We start from the raw sequence: 20166 nt of genomic DNA, 5'->3' as shown, positions 1-20166 counted from the left end.
GAAAAATCTAGGCTTGAAAGAGAAGAGAACATGGAGAAAGAAAAGGAGATGCTAAGGGCCAGCCAGCCAGGCAGTCTCCAGACAGACAGACACTGAAGAAGCAGGAAAAGTAGGACATACAGAATGAAAGAAATTTAAAAATCCTCAAGGCAATAGGTAGATGAAGAGAAACATGTTAAAATAAATTATAAGGGCTAGTGGGACAAGCATAAGATAAGGCTGAGCATTCATAATTGATATTAAATCTGTGTCATGCTTTGGGAGTGGGTTGGAAAGCATGCTAGGTTTAGGTACACCCCTATAATCTCAGCCACATGGTCTTTAAAAAAAATGAAACTATAGATACGGGCGGTAGAACAATTAAATTCACAGAGGTTAGGAATAGAGGATGGGAGTTGTTTAAAAGATAAAATTTGGGGGCTGGAGAGATAGAGCGCAGCTCTTGTGGAGGACCCAAGTTCAGTTCCCAGGACCCACATGACAGCTTAGAAACACCTGTGACTCCAGTTCCAGGGAAATCCAATGCTGTCTTCTGGCCTCTATAGACACTAGGCATGCCCGTGGTGCACATGCATACACGCAGGAAAACACTCACATACATAAAAAATAAGTAACCCAAGACTGGAATGATCATTTAGCCATTAAGAGCACTGGCTGTTCTTCCAGAGAACCTGAGTTTGGTTCCCTGAACCGACATGGTGGCTGGCAACCATGTCCAGTTCCAGGGGATCTGATGCCCTCTTCTGACCTCCATGGGAACCAGGCACACACATGGCACACACACATATATGCAAGCAAAACACAGATAAAAATAAAATAATTAATTAAAAATCTCCAACTCATAGTATACATAAAATAAAAATGAATAACACAAATGCTAAAATTTATGTTTTATAAAATTTATCAAAATAAAAACCACTAGCTGGGGATAATGGTACAAGGTTGTAAACTTGGTTTTTAATGTCGGTGAGTTCAAAGACAGCCTGGGCTCCATAGCAAGTTCTATGTTAGCCTGGACTACAAAGTGAAACTATTTTGTTGTTTTTCTTGAGACAGGGTTTCTCTGTGCAACCCTGGCTGTCTCGGAACTTGTTCTGTAGACCAGGCTGACCTCAAACTCAAGAGATCTGCCTGCCTCTGTCTCCTGAGTGTTGAGATTAAAGACGTGTGTTTCTGTGCCTGATTAGTGTAGTGAAACTGCTTTAATCATCACTGCCCACAAAAATGTAAGGAGAAATATGGCAAGCACAGATGATTTTTTTTTTTTTTGCTCAGTCTTGAGTCATTTTAATGTGTAGAGACCAATTCTCAGCAATGATAGCTCACTTGAAAGTCATTATTTTTATTTGATTTCTGGTCAAAAGCCTCAGTGTAAGAGTGGTACTCTTTAGTGTCCAGAGTCACTGCCTCTTAACTTTATAAACACTAGTAGGGGAGGGGAGTATCGGGGAGGAAGACCAAGAAGGAGGGGAGTCTAGAACAAGTCATTTGGGGATAAGAAGCAGGGAAGAATAGGTTTGTTTTCAGAAACATGTAATGTACCAAGTGTGCTCATAGCTGGCAGGAGCACAGAAAGACATTATCCTTGCAGGTGCACCCTGGGGGTGGTGACAGCAACTGCCTCAGAGCGGTGTGGGCGGGCGGTGCATCAAGGTGAGGCCAAGGTCAGGAGAAGGAAGGCAGGATTAGCTTCGGCTGAAATTTCCTCCGGCTGTATGAGTTTCCTGTGACACCATGTAATCTGTACAGTTTCTTTACCACCCTCCCTGGCCAGTTTAGGATTACATTCATGTTTAACCCAAGGGGGGAAAAAAACACTAGTAGAGGTTCAATGGTCCCATTTGAAGGCTTTTTTTTTATTATTATTGTTACGATAACTAAACATGCTAAAATCACATATACAGTGGCTATTTTTGCCCTGACTCCACAGCGGGGTAGCTGAGAACTATAGGGTTGTCACGTGGCTCTCGTGGCTCTGGGGATAACTAGAGATGGGGGTGGATTAAGAGGTAGGCAGATTAGCAAAGGCCAGAGAGCCCCTTGAGTAATATGCATTTAACAATAACTTGTAGCTTCAGACATCTTGCCCTTTTCTACTTTTCTTTCCTTCCTAAATGTTTCCTAGTTTTCTCCAGACCTTCTGCCATCTCTGGCTCCTCTGACTTCAGACTGGACAATGAAAGAAGAGTTTCCTTGCCTCTACCTGCTTTCTTTCCTTGGAAGAAATCTACTCAGCATGCACTAATACGTTAAGCTGCTTGATTTTTTTTGGGGGGGGTACAGGTTGTTTTTGAGACAGGGTCTCTCTCTGTGTAGCCCTGGCTGGCCTTGAACATACAGAGATCCACCTGCCTCTGTCTTCCAAGTTCTGGGGCAAAAGGCATGCACCACCACTCTGTAAACTACTTGATTTCTGTCTGCCCAGGGGAAAGGGCAGCTGCATTGTGGCTGAATAGTGGGAGATGGAAGGGATGGTGTCAAAGGACCAGAAAGTGTTACCTGGAGTGTGAATGCTGCATCTGGGAGAATACGTACACCCCACCCTCAGGCACTGCACTCTGAAGGCACTCCCATCCTGCCCTTAGCATTAGGGATAGAGAGAGGTCAAACCTCGAAGTCATTTGTTCTCTGCAAGGGACTGACCCACCCTTAGCCTAGTGACTACCAACTGAAATCTTCTTGTGTCCTTGTGTCTCTACAACTGTGACGGCTTAAGAGAGCCTGAGAAGAGAATATATCAAGGTTAAGCTTGCCTCTAGGAGAGGCTAGAGGGATAAAGGGACAAGACACATGAGAGCCAGAGCTGTGGAGGGCAGAGAGGAAGTAGAAGAATGAAGGGAAGGCTGGCCATTCAGGAACTGGAATCCTTTTTCCTTTTCTGGAATCGCCTGAACTTGCCCTGAATTGCAAGGGCAGCCTTCTCTGTCTCTGGAGCTGTCAGGTCAATGTCAATCTCCTCCTCTTCCTCAGCCTTCTTGATGCTGCCAGCCTTCCCTGTGGACAGTTAAGAGACTCATTGATGAGTCAACCCAACCAATTACCGCCCTGTCCTCCCAGCCTCAAACACAGTGCTCTGAGTCCACTTTGAGTTAGACTGTCAGGTCCCCCAGTCTTCTCAAGGACTACAGATGACTGATGATTCTAAAAGTTAGGGTGCTAGGCTTCGAATTAGCATTGCTATCACAAGAAGTTTTGCTGATTCTTGGGTCGAGTGACAAATGTCTTCTATCACCACTTATTCTTAAATCCTGTCATTCAAATCCCAAAGGGTACTTCCTTCCTCCAATTTCTAATGGAGAACAGTGGCTTGGATTATCTGATAAGTTTCTTCTATCACTCAAAAATGTTTTGTGGGGCTGGAGAAATGGCTCAGTGGTTAAGAGTACTTAATGTTCTTGTGGGAGACCTAGGGTACAGTCCCAGCATACACATCTGGTGGCTCACAATCACCTGTAATTTCAGTTGCAGGGGCTCTGAAGCCCTGTGACCTATTTGGGCACCTTCATGCATGTGGTGCACATAAACTCATACAGACCAATACACATACATAGAAATTTTTTGAAATAAACAAATCTTTTTAAATATATTACTTCCCACTGCCACCCCCCCCCAATCTGTATGTGCCTCATGTGTGAAGGTCAGGGGACAATTGTGAATGCCACTTCTTGTCTTCCATCATATGGGTCCTGGAGATTGAACTGAGGCCATCAGGCTTGGCAAACAAGCACTTTTTCCCACTGAGCCATCTTGCTGGCCCCTTCTTATCACTGTACATGTCCTTTCCAGCCATACAAGACTTTACTTGATAAAATCAAAAGAGAATGCTGACATAATTACATCTCAGGAAAAAGTAGCAAGAACCTAGAGCTATAGTACTCCCTGGTTTCGCTTGCCCACACCCCTTATTCCTTTGATATCTGGTATTAGGAGCCTCTAGATTTACAGTTCTTCTTGCATCATGTTTCTACCTTCATTAGCTCCGCTAACAGCCTAGGCCAGCCTCACTTACCTTTTTCCTCAGGGTCAGATGCCTGGTTGGTTGCTGGGGGTGTTTTTGTGTTGAGCTGGAGGAAAAGAATAACACTGTGAGATACACATGGAAGTCTAAAGGTTCCACTGCCTTAGATTTTTTATGCACAGCCAAGCTTCCCATGAGCAGGCATATTCCCCAAATCTTTGGAAGAAGTGGGTCTTGAGATCAGATGAAAATCATCAACATCCATTCAATAAGCCCAGTGTGACAGACAATGCCTGTAATCCTAGCATTCACGAGACCAAATTGTAAAGGACAAAACAGATACGGTAACCCTGCCTTCACAGAGCTCATTCGAGGGATATTCAGACAAACAAGGTGACTGTGCTGTAAGGTGACAAAAAGTACTAGAGAAAAGGCAAGCTAGGGAAGTAATGGAATTCTAGTTAAGGACAGAGGAACGGGCCTTTACATAGTTGTCAGGAAAAGCCCATTGAGTCAACTGTGGAGTTGTTGTTATTATTATTATTACTATTTAGTACTGAGGAGTGAATCCAGGGCCTCAAGAATGCTAGACAAGTGCTTTAACACTGAACTATATCACCACCCTTGGAAAAGTCTCTCTGAAAGGTGGCACTTGACCAAGAAGCTGAAGGAGGTAAGGTGGTAAAGACTGGATATCCATGGCAAACCCCTGAAGTGGAAGTATGACTGGCCTCTTTGAAGAACATGGGGGTGGGGAGAGGGGTCCAAGTAAAACCCTTGGAGAACTCTGATTTGCACAAAAGGCAAATGAAAGAGGAGGCAGAAAGCCTGGGAGGAGAGGGGAGGGATTACTGCAGAAACCCAAGCAAGAGAAGATGGTAGCTTGAATCAGGACAGTGGGAATGCGGGGAGCCAAGTGGTGAGGTTGTGAAAATTCTTTTCAAACTATGATCAAGGTGATTTTAATTGGATAAGTAAGTGGTATTGTGGTAAACAGGGAGTCAAGGATGGCTCCTGAGGAGGAGAACTGGCCTGACAAATGAAAAAAAAGGAGTTCTCATTTCCCGCTGCACAGAAGACAGCGAATGGCATAGGATTTAGGGAGAGAGGACCAGGAGGTCTTCTGGTTTTGGTTTTGGGTTTAAAAACAAGTTTTGGGTATCTATTAATCATCCAACAGGAGATGTTTCTTTTTTGTCATTTGCTAGCTTGATTGACATGGGGTCACTATGCAGACAGGGTAGCCCTTGAACTAATTAATCCTCCTGCCTCCAGCCCTTCACCTCCCAAGTTCTGGGATGACAGACATGTGTGCCATGATGCCTGTCTCTCTAGCATATGCTGTTTTTCATAGTAAGGGTTTGCTTCAGCTTCCGATTTAAGAAAGGCCACGCTGCCATCATGAACAAGGAGGCATGGCAGCAGGAGTGTGAGGAGGCTGCTCACATTGCCTCCTCTCTATCATGTTTTTAAGGGATTGTTCTATCTGGCAGAGATTAAACTACAGGCAAAAAAGAGGTAAACCATGGGGCGGGGAATTAGGAAGGTTTTACATCATTCTAAGCAGGTGAGTGGGCATTAAGACTGGGATCATAGTGACAAGTGACAGAGAGTATCAGACTTCAAAAAAAAACTTTTGTGCTAACACGCTAGATTGGCAGGTGCAACCTTGAGTACAGAGAACTCTGTGAAAGAACTTTCTCTTTAAAGACAGCAGAACTGGACAACAGTTCGGGACAGATATGAGGCTGCAGAAAGGTGTTTGTTAAAGTAGGAGATCTGAATGCTGATGAGAAGGAAAAATTGATGATAGAAGAGAGAAAGGATAATTGCCAGAGTGGCATCTCGAATGAATGAGCAAGAAAAAACAGATACAATATGTAAGCAGAAGGGTTGGCTGTAGACAGAGTGTTAGCGCAGCATTTACAGACAGGAATGAAGGCAAACTGGTGGCAGACGTGATGGGAATGTACAGATGATCTCTACTGAGTGTTCCTATTTTTCTCAGTGAAACAAGAAGGGCAGTGGTCATCCGAGTTAAGAGCAAGGTGTCGTGGAATATTACTTTTACTAGGCAAAGATGCGTTACATTTGTTGTATTTGTTTGATTATGTAAAAACAAATATGTTACATTTGTTTTACCTTTCTTGCCTAAGGCACCTGATTGATCTAATAAAAAGCTGAATGTCCAATAGCTAGGCTGTAGAGGGATAGGTGGGGCTGGCAGGTGGAGAGAAGAATGAGAAAAGAGAAGAGAAGGAGGAAGAAAGACAGGGAGACACCTGGGGCCAGTCAGCCAGGCTGCCAGCAGCCAGACATGGAGTAGGACATACAGAATGAAAGAAAGGTAAAAAGCCTTGAGGTAAAACACAGATGGAGAGAAACAGGTTAAATTAAGTTATAAAAGCTAGTGGGACAAGCATCAGATAGGCTGAACACTCATAATTAATAATAAGTATCCATGTCGTGATTTGGGAGCTGCCTGGTGGCCCAAATGAAAGCCTACTACATCAAGAAATGATAAAGGCTTGAGAAAAGCTGAGAATGAGTGACATAGTCATCTAAGAAAGCGAGTGATTGTGTGATACAGCAGGATTACCAGAGAGTGAGAAAGAGCCCTCGTGAGATTAGTGGCTATGGATTTAAAGTGAAATCAACCAAGATACTGCCCCGATCTTTCAGGATAGGTGTCTTAGTTAGGGTCTGTATTGTAATAAACACCATGAGAAAAAGCAACCTGGGGAGAGAAGGGTTTATTGCAGCTTACAGTGGCACATGACAGTGATGGGGGATGTCCTTCTGTGTATATGTTTGTCTTATTGGTTGATAAATAAAGTACTGTTGGCCAATAGGAAAGCAAGACAGGTGGGACTAGGAGTCGAGGAGGATTCTGGGAAATGTAGTAAAAAGAAGTCTTGTAAGCCTGGTGTTGGTGGTGCACACCTTTAATCCCAGCACTCAGGAGGCAGAGGCAGGCATATCTCTGTGAGTTCGAGGCCAGCCTGGTCTCCAGAGTGAGTGCCAGGATAGGCTCCAAAGCTACACAGAGAAACCCTGCCTCGAAAAACCAAATAAATAAATAAATAAATAAAACAAAGAAGTCTTGTGATCCAGGCAGCAAGTGACACAGCAGGCAGACTCATATATAAGCAGGGACAAACAGGAAGTCATCCTCTTGCTCTTGCTCTTCTTCCTGCTCTCTGGTCTGAAGCCACCATGTGAGCCCATGAAGACAGTGTCTTATGATTATGGTTGATAATTAAGACTGAGCTAGCAGATTAGAAATCCTAGTCATTGTCCAGCAGCATTGTACCTAAAACAAGTCTCTTTGTGTTATTTGGGGCCCTAACTCCGTGGGCGGAACTTGGGCAGTTTGCTGGAAAGATTTATTGTTACAGGACCGTCCATCACTGAAGACAGTCATGGCAAGAACTTGAGGCAGAAACCTGGAGGCAGACACCGAGGCAGAAACCATGGAGGAATGCTGCTTAGTGGCGTGCCCAGCCTTCCTTCTTATAGTACCCTGGGCCATCAGCCCAGAGGTGGCACCATGCACAGTGATCCAGTCCCTCCCACACCAATCAAGAATACATAATACAGGTTTGCCCACAGGACAATGTGATGGGAGCATTTTCTCAATTGAATCTCCCTCATTCAAAATGACTGTAGCTAGCTTCAAGTTGACATAAAACTAGCTGGCAGAGTGAGGAGAGAAAACAGATAACTAAGCAATAATTACTGAGTATCTATTATTGTGTGTGAAACTTACCCTATTTAATTCACTGAGATGTCATCCTATTTTATAGGTGAAGAAACAAACCTTAGAACAATGTTCTAGATCTTGCCCAAGGCCAAGTCATACAAATAAAAAATGGTAGACCCGGTTGTGGAACACAGGAAGACTAACCCTGGCTCCACAGACCAGATATTTTCATATGCTGACACAATGTGCTAATATGTTAATAATGATTGCACTATTTCAGGCACATAGATGCACACTGAAGTATACTTTCAACTCTGGTTAACTATTCTAATAAAAAGTTAGGAGGACCCGAGTGTGGAAACACAGGCTCTAATCCCAGCACTTGGGAGATGAAGGTTGAAGAGTTCAAGATAGCCTTCAAAATATAGCATGCTTTGCTATATTTGCTCTGTAGACTAGGCTGGCCTTGAACTCAGATCCACCTGCCTCTGCCTCCCAAGCACTGGGATTAAAGGTGTGTGCTACCACTGCCTGGCAAGGTAGAATCCTTTTAGATGAGGGAACCTCAAATAAAAAAATGTCCCCACAGGATTAGCTGGGGAAGTCTGTGGTAAATTCCTTCATGTGAGAGGCCCCAGTTCACTGTGGGCAGTACTATGCTGGGCCGATGGTCCTGGGTACTGTAAGAAAACAAGCTGAACAAGTCATGAGGAACAAGTCAGTAAGCTGCATCCCTCCATGGCCTATGTATCAGCTCCTGCTTCCAGGTTCCTGCCCTGACTTCTCTGGATGATGGACTACAAGATGTCATATGAAATAAACCCTTTCCTGCTGAAGTCAGTTTTGATCATGGTGCTTGCGGCAGTTTGAAAAAAAAAAACGGCCCCCAAAGGGAGTGGCACTATTGGGAGGTATGACGTTGTTGGAGTGGGTGTGGCCTCGTTAGAGGAAGTGGTCACTGTGGAGGCGGGCTTTGAGGTCTCGTACACACAGTGAGATAGTTCACCTCCTGTTGCCTTTGGATCAAGATGTAAAATTCTCCAGCACCGTGTCTGTCTGCTTGTCGACATACTCCCAGCAGCCACGCTCCTCGCCATGGTGATGAACTAAACCTCTAATACTGCAAGGAAGCCACCTCAATTAAATGCTTTCCTTTATAAGAATGCCACCTATGGTCATGGTGTCTCTTCACAACAATAGAAACCCTAACTAAATCTGTGCTTTATCACACACCAGTAGAAACCCTAACTATGACGCCATATTTGTTACATTTTTATTGCTGTGATTAGACACTGTGACTAAGGCAAGTTATAACAGAAGGCATTTAATAGAGCTTATGGTTCCAGAGTATTAGAATCCATGATGACAGGGTGAAGCCTTGGCAGCAGGACCAGCAGAGGGTTCGCGTCTCGAACCAAATCACATGCAGGAGCCAGAGACACTAGGAAACCTCAAAGCCATCCCCAGTGACAAACTTCCCCCAGACCACACCTCCTAGTCCAGTCCAAACAGTTCCACCAACTCAGAACCCTTTCTGGGGCCCTTCTCATTCAAACCATACAGTCCCCAGAGGGTGACACTGTCTGGGGAGACTCAAGAAGTGTGGCCCATAGGGAAGTATGTCACTGGAAGCAGGCTGATCTTGAGCGTTTAAAGACTTAACAGCATTCCCTCTTGTTTATGTCCCTGATTTAAAATGTGGGCCCTCAGCCTCTGCTTTCAGCATTCAATTCCTAACACCTGCTGCCTCCACTCCACTGTCACAGACTCTAAACCTCTGAAACTGTAAGCCCAAACAAACTTTCTTCTGCATGTAGCCTTGGTCAAGGTGTTTTATCACAACACTAGAAAAATAGTTAACACAGGCTGCTTTCTTCTCATGGCAGCTGATCTTGAGCTGTAAACTTCCCTAAGCAAGCTATGTGTCAGGGCTGAACCACACAGGCTGCCATCTTCCCTCTTTCCTGAGTCTGGCCTGACCTCGGAATAGAGCAGTGGCTGTGATCTGGCTTCCCAGGGGCTCCCAGCTCCATTTGGGTTATATTTATGAAAGGTCATAACCTAAGATCGAGAGTTTCCACTGGAGAGGCCAGAAAGGAGCACTGTAAGGTCCTCATTGCTCACAACACACCGTGAAATCTCCCTCACCCCATCTGTTGAAAGGTGCCCCTCCCCTCTTCTTCCTGCCCCTCCCCACTCCATTCTTTCTAGCCAGTTCTCAAAATAGCCACCCTGGGCACTGCACTTCTAGATTTAGCTGTTTGTGATTTGTTGGGGGTAGGAACAGTTGGACTAGCCTCTATACGATACTCAGTTTTCCCAATGGTCCCTGTCCTCTGCCTCAATGCTCTGATTGTTTTCTAGAAAGTCATTGGTTATAGATAAATCAGGGTGGTCTGGTTCATGTATGGGCAGGTGTCAGACTCCATAATTCAAGTTCATCCGGGCTCTATAAGAGAACACCTTACAAACACTCATATCTCCAAAGGAGCAAGGACAGCTCAAGAGCTGTAACAGATCTTCATTGCCCAGCCTCTTCTTAGCCCCTCAATCTAGGAAAGTGTGGATCTCAAACCTCTCAGTGCTTCTGCTCCTTTCTGGTCAGAAATAGCAATGGTAAAATACTTTTCAGCAAAGCCTTTCTTCTCCCGACAGGATCCAACTAGGAGAACTGACAGAAACCAAAGACTTGGGAATGTCACCTTACTCTGTTATTTATTATCACATAGATAGTACTATTAATCTGTTACTTTTGTATGCACATTAAAAACACCAACATGCCGAGTTGTTCTAATAGCTCCATAAAATAGGTATTGTTATTCTCATTTTTCAAACCAGGAACTGAGGTCAAGAGTGATTAATTTTTTTGGCCTAAGATCATAGAGTTAAATCACAAGGTCAGGATTTAAAGCCAGAAAGACAGTCTAACTTTAGAGTCCAGGCTCTTTTTTGTTTGGTTGATTGGTTTTTGTTTTTCAAGACAGAGTTTCTCTGCGTAACAGCTCTGGATGTCCTAGAACTTGTTTTGTAGACCAGGCTGGCCTCAAACTCATAGAAATCCTCCTGCCTCTGCCTCCCTGAGTGCTGAGATTAAAGGTGTGCATGACCACTGCCCAGCTAGAGTCCAGGCTCTAGAACACACTATGTTACGTGATACTTAGTTCACAACTAAAGAGTACATGTGTATGCACTCACGTCCACTCACTTGAACTTGAGGGAGAACGCTAACGTGAATCGAGTGACTGGACAAGTTATCCCATACAGCACGGCAATCCCCAGGTAGGAAGGAAAGATCTCAGGAATCATGACTTAATTCTCTACCTACATTTAAGCAGCTGAATCCAAACTCTAGCTTTACAATCCACATCCAAAACACCTTCTTCACATATACTCCACAGGGAACACTGGGGAGCTGGAACGTGCCTTCTTATTATAGTGCAATCTTACATGCTCTGTGAGGACTTTATCCCAAATCACGAATGCTCACTCAGATTCCTGCTGTTTGTGGTCTGACCATCTGGCTTGCTTCCTGGTGCTTGCTCCGAGGGCCTCCTGACACACCAAACTGTGCTCTGGGGACTCGTCATACATAGTCTTCACTCACAGGGCCAGATCCTGGCCCTTCAGAGTCTGAGAATTACATGTGCAAGATCATCCCACTCGTTTCCATAGCAAATGACTCCCTTGCTAACATTCAAAACCATTATTCCAGTTCTAGTGAGCTTGGAGCTTGGCTCAGTTCAATGTCATTGCCCACACAGGACTAATTGTTTCGCACTTCTCAGTACCAAACACTAATTAGCAACTGTGAAGCCCATCAACTCTTGCTTTCCCTAGAGAGCCCTAGTCTCTCTCCTTGCCTACCTTCTTGTAGTCCTTTCCTTCTCTCTCTCCTCTGGGCCCGATGTATTCCAACAATGTTCCATTCCATCATCTTGGCAGTATGTGCCAATTCCCTAAGAGTATACTTTTGTTTTCTCTGTAGCTCAAAGTTGTGTACTTTCCTCTCCCAATTTTGGGGGTGGGTGGGGTGGTGATGAAAACAAAAGGCCTGCTGGGTTAGAGAACTTTTTCCTTTAGGCTTTAAGATGCAGATCGGGACCATCTTCCCTTTCTCTAGTATTTCCCTCCAATAAGTTATCTACCCTGTTTAGTTCTTCCAGTTCCAGTACAGGAAAATGTCACACACTTCCCATCTCCACCTTCCTAGAACTTTCATCAGCATCCTGATGAGGTCCTGTCTGTTTGAGCTCCCAGTCCCATCCCCTCTCTCTTTTCTAGGAGTCAGGACAATCAGTTCCTTTTATTCTCAAACCCCTTTCTCTCTCTCTCTTGACGTGAATTCCTTTTTCCGAGCACTGTTAGAATGAAAAGAACCAGGGTGGGCCTGGAACAAGGTCTTAGAAGCAATAATGTTAAAAGGATAGGGAGATCATGATGGTAAGAGAAATAAACCAGACTCAGAAAGACAAACAGCAGGTGTCCTCTCACATGCAGACTCTGGGCGGGAGGGGAGGGTGTCCTGGGTGCACGAGCAAGATGAAAATAGAAAGGGGGCCATGAAGGGGAGGAAGAGATGTCAAGAAACAGGAGAAAATGATGGAAGGCATGTCACATGAAAGCAGAAGAGGGACTCTGGGGCAGGAAGGAGAGGAGGAATCTTCTTTCAACAAACGATTGAACAGTCATTTGCAAAACCAAGTAAAAGAAGCCCACCTCAAACTATACCTTGTACCTTACAGAAAACTAACTACAAGTAGACACAAAACCTAAACTTTCGAGAAGCAGAGGCAGGGAGACTGATGCAAGTTTGAGATCTCGGTCTCACAGCACTGCAGGCCTACCAGCACTATATAGGAATCCCCTCTCAAAGCCGAGTGTTGTGGCGCATGCCTTTTATCCCAGCATCCAGGAGGCAGAGGCAGGTGGATCTCCGAATTTGAGGCCAGCCTGGTCTACAGAGGGAGTTCCAGGACAGTCAGGGCTGTTCCATAGAGAAACTCTATCCTGAAAAAATGAAAAGAAAGAAATTCTGCCTCAATAAGACAGCTACAATTAAATGTAAATTTTTAGAATAAAGCATAGGGGAAAGTTTTTGTAACCTTAGGATACAAAAAAAAAAAAATTCTTAGATATACCTAAAGCAAAACTCAGAAAAAGATTATAAACTGAATTTTTCCTCAGTGAAGAAGAGGACAACCTACAGGCAGAAAGAAAATATTTACAATTCACATATCTGATAAAGAACTTATATTCAAAAGATTGGGGGGTGGTTTGGGGTTGTTGTTTAGTTTAGTTTAGTTTTTTGATAGTCTTATACTGTATAGCTCAAGCTGACCTAGAATTCACTATGTGGCCCTGGCTTATATCAAACTTATGGCAATCCTCCTTAACCTTTTAAGTGCTGGGATTGCAGGCATGATTCACCATAGAATAGTTTTTAAAACAAATTTTTTGCAAATTTCTTGTTAAAGCTAGAGCAATGACTAAGTAGTTAGGAGCACTTGCTGCTGTACCAGGGGACCAAGCTCAGTTCCCAGAACTCACATGGTGGAGTTCACAACCATCTTTAACTCTAACTCCAGTTGGGGGGCGGGGGGGGGGATCTAGTGCCTTCTTCCGGCTTCCTCAGGTACCAGGCAAGCTCACGGGTCGCTTGCACACACTCAAGCAAAATCATTACATCCACATGAAAATAAAGCTTAAAGATGTGAGGGAGGCTGGAGAGATTGCTTAGTGGATGAGAGTATTGCTACCGCTGGCTGCCGGGAGCACGCTTTTAATCCCAGCACTCAGGAGGCAGAGTTAGTCAGACAGACCTCTGTGAGCTCGAGGCCAATCTGGTCTATATAGCAAGTTCCAGGACAGCCAAAGCCACATAATAGAAAGACCCTTCTTAAAGAGAAGAAGAAGAAGAAGAAGAAGAAGAAGAAGAAGAAGAAGAAGAAGAAGAAGAAGAAGAAGAAGAAGAAGAAGACCACTAGCTGTCAATTCCCAGGATACCCCCACCCCCAGAAACATTTAAAAACCAAGAACAAAAACAAACTCAAAGATAATTGTGCCAAGGATGGTACAGCATGCCTGTGATCTCAGCTCTGGGGAGGTTGAGTCAAGAAGATCATGAGTTTGAGGTCAATACGAGCTATAAAATGAAACCCTCTCTTAAAAATAAAAAAAGAAACAAAACACAGAAAGAAGAAAAAAACTAAAATCCAAAAATAATTATATGAGTCAGCAGTGTCTTGGCAAAGCACCCCAAGGCAGTCCCTGAAGCAGCAGCAACCTAGCTGCTCCTTCCCAGCTGTCACTATTGGGGAGTAGGTACCCCAAAACTCAGTGTTATACGGAACCAGCACACCCTGCCCCAGTCCCTTGTTCATTTTCTTCCTTTGCCGATTTTCTCTGTAGCGGTGTTACCACAGCAACCATCACCACCAGAAGAGGAAGAGAGTGTAGCCCCCGCCCCCTTTTCAAGCAGCAAGTTAAAAAAATCAGTTTTGGGAAGGGTAAACTATTTGACTTTCTCCATACTCTTCACAGTCTGGGTCTCTGTAAAGAGGGATCACAGATGGTTAATAGCAGCAATAATCGGATCATTGTACCTGGGCCAGCTGCACCCTGCATTTATATGACATGACTTGGGTGCTGTGCAGATGAAAACACCAACTATAGTGCTTTCTCAGTCATTTAGCTTTGATGGACAGCCACGGATACCCACGGTTCTGCCTCTGTAGACCAGGGCAGAGAAACCTAAAAAGAGCTTGAAGCCAAAATATTCTAAATGATGAGCCCCCACCTTTTGTCTCTGTATTGTCACGAATTGGAGACTTCACAAACTCCATTTTCAGGAACTAAAGGAGAACACAAATTAGTGGCTATTTTAAAGGGGGCACCAGTTAATGGATGTTTTTCCAGGTGGTAGACTTTGTTCCTGCCCTCCATGGGGGTGTTTCTATTGAGTGCTGAAGGGGTCTCTCTCCCAGTGTTAGATGAAAGTCACTGCTAAAGGCCCTTACAGAAGAAGCCTTGGGATCCCGTGCCCCTGTTCAACCCTGGACTGCTGTTTTTGGAGAACTGTTGGAACTGTTTCAACTCTTTCAGTGCAGCAACCAGCTGCAGTCCTCCAGCAGCTTCAGAAAGACTTGCTCAAGGTCACCCTCAAGATAATAACAGAAAAAGAACTAGGAACCTTTACTCTAGTTTCTCCATAAGCACATGCCTCTCCTAATACAGAAAATAGAGGCCAGACTCCTGACATCTCAGATGCCTCTTACCCTAAACAGTCCCAGTCCCCTGGTTTGTCCCTCTCTCCCCTTTTAGTTACCCCACCCTGTTTCCTGGAATAGTACCCTGGTTTGTATCTCTCCCCTTAGCCACCCCACTGTTTCCTGGAATAGCAGTACCCCCCACTAGAGTCAGGGGCAGAGTCCCTTGCCCATGCCAACTCGTGGTATGCTGTGAGTCAACAGCCCCTGCCCATTCCTCTCAGCCTGGGCTGCCACAGTTTAATGAGTGGTTATTTGTGGCACTCTGCACACAGCTTGGAGCTGTGCCTTTACCCCATACTGAGGACTAGGGGATGGGGAGAGAGAGAGAGTAAAGCCAAAGCTTCATTTATTACTATAATCTTCAATGTGCATCCCACCCGTGGTGTTAATGTTCTAAAATAAACGCATTAATCCCCCCACAGCCTACAAAGCAAACACTCAGCTGGAGGGCTTTGTGTGGGAGGGAGGCTGCACTGGGCACAATAGAATGGTAAATGGCACTGCTTTCCCTGGTTGGAGGTTGGGAACCAGGTGAGAAAGCCTCCAGGAGCCACCCAGTGGGAAGCAGAAATTAAATCCAGAGTTGATGAAGGTAGCTCACCACTGTGGGAGCTCACTCCATCAGGAGGCTGAGCCAGGAGGATTTCTGAGTTTGAGGCTAGTCTGAGTCAATGAGCTCTAGGCCATTGTGAGAAGATCACAAGGTCTAAGTTCATTGTTTGTTTTTTTTGTTGCTGTTTTAGGTTTTTGTATTGTTTCAGTGTTTTGAGACAGGGTCGCATGTAGCTCAGGCTGGTTTTGAACTCTATATGCACTGAACTCCTGATCTTCTTGCTATCGCCTCCTAAGTTTTAGGACTATGGGTACACACCACCATACCTAGACATAAAGTCTGGGCTTCTAGGTATTTATTTAAAGACACTTTGGAGGAATGCAGATTTTGTACAAAAAAAGAGGAAGGGCATTCGTTATTTTATTTGTTTACTCTTCCTCATTCTCATATTCTCTGTCTCCCTCTCCATAAATTCTCATATAACACAGCCAGGCTTTAAACTCACTACCTGGGGAGGATCTTTTCCAACTTCTGACTTCCCTTCCTCTAACTCCTGAGTGCTAGGATTACAGGATCCTGTTTTATGTGGTACTGGAGACCAAACTGAGGGTTTTGCTAAGCAAGCAATCCACCAACTGAGCTACAGACAGCCTTCGCCTTTTTGTGTTTATTCATTTATTTTTTGATGAAGGATCTCCCTTCATAACTGAGACTGGCCTTGAACTGGCTACATAGCCCAGGGGACCTCAAACTCTCTATCCGCCGGCTCCCGCCGCCTGTATACTAGGATTACAGATGTGTACCATCACAAAGTGGTTGTGATGCCTGTGTCTGATTTAGCGTCTGTGTGTGTGTGTGTGTGTGTGTGTGTGTGTGTGTGTGTGTGTGTGCGCGCGCGCACTATGCATGGGGCAGAGATGTGCATACATGTGAGTAGTGCATGTGGTCGTGGGAGTGCAACCTCAACATGGTTCGTTCTTCAGGAGCCGTCCACCTAGTTTTTGGAAACAGTAGTCTACCAAAATGTACCCTGTTGGTAAATAGCTAGGTCTTGTAGGTCTCTAAAATGTCTATCTTCTTACTCAGACTTTATTAGATAGATCACACTGTTTATGTTGCTTATAAAAAGTATTTATAATATATTCATTAGAAATTAATCCCGGTGGTGGTGGGTGCGCACCTTTGATGGCAGCACTTGGGAGGCAGAGGCAGGTGGATCTCTGTGAGTTTGAGGCCAGCCTGGTCTCCAGAGCAAGTTCCAGGACAGCTAGAACTGTTACACAGAGAAACCCTGTCTCTATAAAAAAAAAAAAAAAAAGTTACAGATAGGGCCTGGGAATGTAGCTCAGTAGGCAGAGGGCTTGCCTAGCATGCATGAAGCCCTGGGTTTGGTTTCCAGGGCTGCATAAAACCTAGAATGGTGGTATATCCTAGTACTAGGGAGGTGGAGGCAGGAAGATCAGGAGTTCAAGGTCATCCTTGGTCATCCAGTGAGTTTGAGGCTAGCCTGGGCTATAGTAGACTTTCCCTTAAGACAAGAGAGACAGAAAGACACACACACACACACACACACACTCACACACACACACACACACACACACACACACACACAGAGAGAGAGAGAGAGAGAGAGAGAGAGAGAGAGAGAGAGAGAGAGAGAGAATGCTACAGGTGGGGGACATGGTTACACATATCTGTGATCTCAATGCTTGGGAGTCAGAGAAAGAGGATAGAGAGTTCCAGATCAGCCTGAGTTACATACTGGGATCCTGTGTCAGACACTGAGGAAAAGTGGGAGGAGGAGTAAAAGTACGAGAACTGCACGTTTAAGGCAAGTATGGGCAACTTGATATGAACCTGTCTCAAAAGAATATACAAAAGGAGCTGGGTATGATGGTGAGTGCCTGTAATCTCACCATTTGGGAGGCAAAGGCCAGTAACATGAGGACATCAAAGTACAAGCATATGTCTCCATTAATTAATTAAAAATAAAAATTCAAATGGAAAAGACAGTGATAAAGTACCTGCTCTGGATTCAATCTCCTGTGCCATATTTTTTAAAAAATATACATATAAATGAGATTCCTCTGTATTCAATGGAGTAATGAGTTGAAAGAGTCCTGAAGAAAATTCATTTAGAAAGAGACAGCGGCAGCACTGTGCCTGAGCCTTTTAGTACTGTACAAACTGAACCAGATGATTTTTAGAGTGCTTCAGCAAATCTAAAACTCTACCACTAAAATGTCTTGATATCTCCTTTGGGGGTTTTCCTGCTTAAAGATATACCTGACTTTCTACCTTGGAGAATTCTTGTAAAACAAAGTTTAATTTTTCTATGATGAACTAGACTTAGGAAAAACAACTTGGAAATCTAGCAAAGTAGAAGGTAAAAAAGCGGTAAGCACTCACAGAATCAACAGCACTCACAGAATCAACACTTTGAAAAGACACCTGTTGATTTGTCTTCTTCCCATTAACTAGTGTTACAGTCTCCATCATGTCCACCAGCTAGGCCCCTCCACAGACAGGGAGGAATAATGCATCAGATCCACCCACCACACTCCCTATGGTCACCTGCCCCACAGAAACGTGACATTCCATGAGATCGTGGCTTCCATTTGGGAGAATGAGTCATTTTTATACCCCCCCGAAAAGACGATGACAGAACCATCAATTTCTTACCAACCAGAAAATCTTATTCAAGCAGCAAAAGCCAGCAACTTAGATGGGTGAGCAAATAATGGATGAACAAAAAAGTTGCAAAACAAATTCTGACTTCCCTGTTTTGAAAAGCAGATTTTCAGAGCTAGAAGACATTCGAATAATAAGTAGACAGTCCTATGTTGTATGTTCAACTTAACCATAATATTAACAAACCATTAATGTGTGGTGTGGTGAGAGAGAGAGAGAGAGACTTGGATGTCAAGTTCTCTAATAGCTGGCTCACAGAAGACACAATAGAACTCCATCGCTCTGACTGAATATCGTTTGTGGGCAGATAGATGTACAAGGCTGGGGTGGGGTCCCTAAAGAGCAGTATCTTGTTTCCACTAGGTAAGAACACATCAAAAGGATGATAAAGGAGAGAGCAGCAGTTTTAAGTTCTCTCCTAATGATCTAGATGATCTGCTCCTTGTTCTGTCCCCTGCCAGCTAAAACTCAGGAAAGAAACTGTGGGGACTGTCACCAGTAATCCGTGACTCCCATTTCAGCAGAGTGACTGCTGGACCAAAGGATTCTTCCAATTAAGTTTCTCACAGATGAGAAATGCAAAGTGCAAAACCCTGCAGTTCTGCTTTGTGCAGCCATCTATACTGCATAAAAAAGGGATTGTAGGAAGGGGCCCTTGGGGACTGGGTGTATTTCCCATATCCAAGCATCGCAGGAACCAGGGGAAAGTTATTAAACCACAGGAGACAGACTGTGTGATTCACAGCAATCAAGCCCTGCCTCCAGCTGTGAACACAGGCAAGCTGGCGATGAGTCCCTGCAGCTCCTCGGCACCAGAGCATGTAGACCCAGGGAAATGCTCTGCTGCAGTACTGAGTGACAGCAGAGAGCCACCAAGGGAAGGCAGAGCTAGCAGTCCTGTTTAGCAGCCCTGCCAGAGCCCTTACACTCCCAGATGCCCTGGTCCAGAGGCCCCCACCTCTAGTCGTTCCTCAGCTGAAATGGAATCTCTTAAAGACACCCCAAATCTTCTCATTTTGTGCAGTGTCTCTGAAGCAAGAAAATAAGCAGCTGGGGGAGGTGAAACTTACATAAGATTCAGGATACATGACTTTCCTGGCCTGGGCACATCAACTTGAAAGATGAGATCCATGGGGTAGAGAAGTGAAGCCATTCAGAGTCTCCCTGGAGCTCCAGAGCTTTGGGCAACACTTCCGCTTGTATCATAGCTTTTTTTTTTTTTTTTTTTTTTTTTTTTTTTCAAGAGGAAGAAAACAGACTGGTCCTTAGCCTGCAGGGAGACCGAGATTCTCCCCCTTGGGGCTCTGGGTTAGAAACAGCTGGTCTCTGTGTACACCCAGGTGGCTGCCTCTGGATATTATAAATAATCATCCCGGAAGCAAGGTTCCTCTCTGTATTAGGAGGCAGCTAGGATGGCTAAATTGCTAGCTAGGACCAGTTTGCTCTGACAGCTTAGGAGGCTGGAGGCACTCTTACACACAGAGTCCCCACTGAGGACCCCACTCTTACTCTGCAGAGGCCCTAATTAAGGCTAGTCAAATTCAGCTGCTGTCTAGAATGACCCCAAGAACACCTCAGGTTGTTCTTACCAGGCAACAGCATTGTCACTTCACTAAATGTCACTTTTTACATCTTCTAATGGTCTGTCCTGCCCAGGGGCCACATGTATCTCGTCATAAACACAAACTAACCACAGATCCTATCAGCACAGCCATGAGATAAACTCCCAGGGGTGGGGGGGTGGCTTGTATTAAAATAGTCAGATTTAGAAGCACGATGGTGGGAGGAGAGGTTTGAACCCTAGATCTTGGTGATGGGGGGGGGCAGGCAAAGAAAGCCTCTCTTCTCATGTCAGAGCTAAAAAGCCAGAGAAGGGTCACTCCTTTTACTTTTATTATTTTCTTTCTGCATGCAGGATTGCCATGATCGCAGTCGCAACCAGCTGAGGTACTGGAAGCTACTCTCTTTTCTCTGCAGCCACCAGACTCAGTGG

The 20166-nt window shown here is 44.7% G+C and overlaps 1 protein-coding gene across 1 annotated transcript; it reads right to left on the bottom strand.

Moving 5' to 3' along the window:
* Window positions 1–1835: 1835 nt before the first annotated feature.
* On the bottom strand, window positions 1836–19400 carry Pcp4l1 (Purkinje cell protein 4 like 1). The gene is made up of 3 exons (XM_027419029.2): window positions 19244–19400; window positions 4010–4064; window positions 1836–2994 (listed from the first exon to the last, which is right to left on the bottom strand). The coding sequence occupies exons 1-3, from the start codon at window positions 19259–19261 to the stop codon at window positions 2852–2854; spliced, it is 216 nt and encodes a 71-aa protein (XP_027274830.1). The 5' UTR covers window positions 19262–19400; the 3' UTR covers window positions 1836–2851.
* Window positions 19401–20166: the final 766 nt, after the last annotated feature.

The sequence above is a fragment of the Cricetulus griseus genome, chromosome 5 (genome assembly GCF_003668045.3).
Source record: "Cricetulus griseus strain 17A/GY chromosome 5, alternate assembly CriGri-PICRH-1.0, whole genome shotgun sequence".
In the NCBI taxonomy this organism is placed as follows: domain Eukaryota; kingdom Metazoa; phylum Chordata; class Mammalia; order Rodentia; family Cricetidae; genus Cricetulus; species Cricetulus griseus.
This window is presented reverse-complemented; position numbering and strand designations above follow the sequence as displayed.

What these genes read in the sequence shown, in the direction of transcription:
- Pcp4l1 (XM_027419029.2), bottom strand. An exon ending in ATCTGACCCTGAGGAAAAAG is followed by an intron (nt 2,995 to 4,009) that starts GTAAGTGAGGCT and finishes AACTGTCCACAG; the next exon opens with GGAAGGCTGGCAGCATCAAG.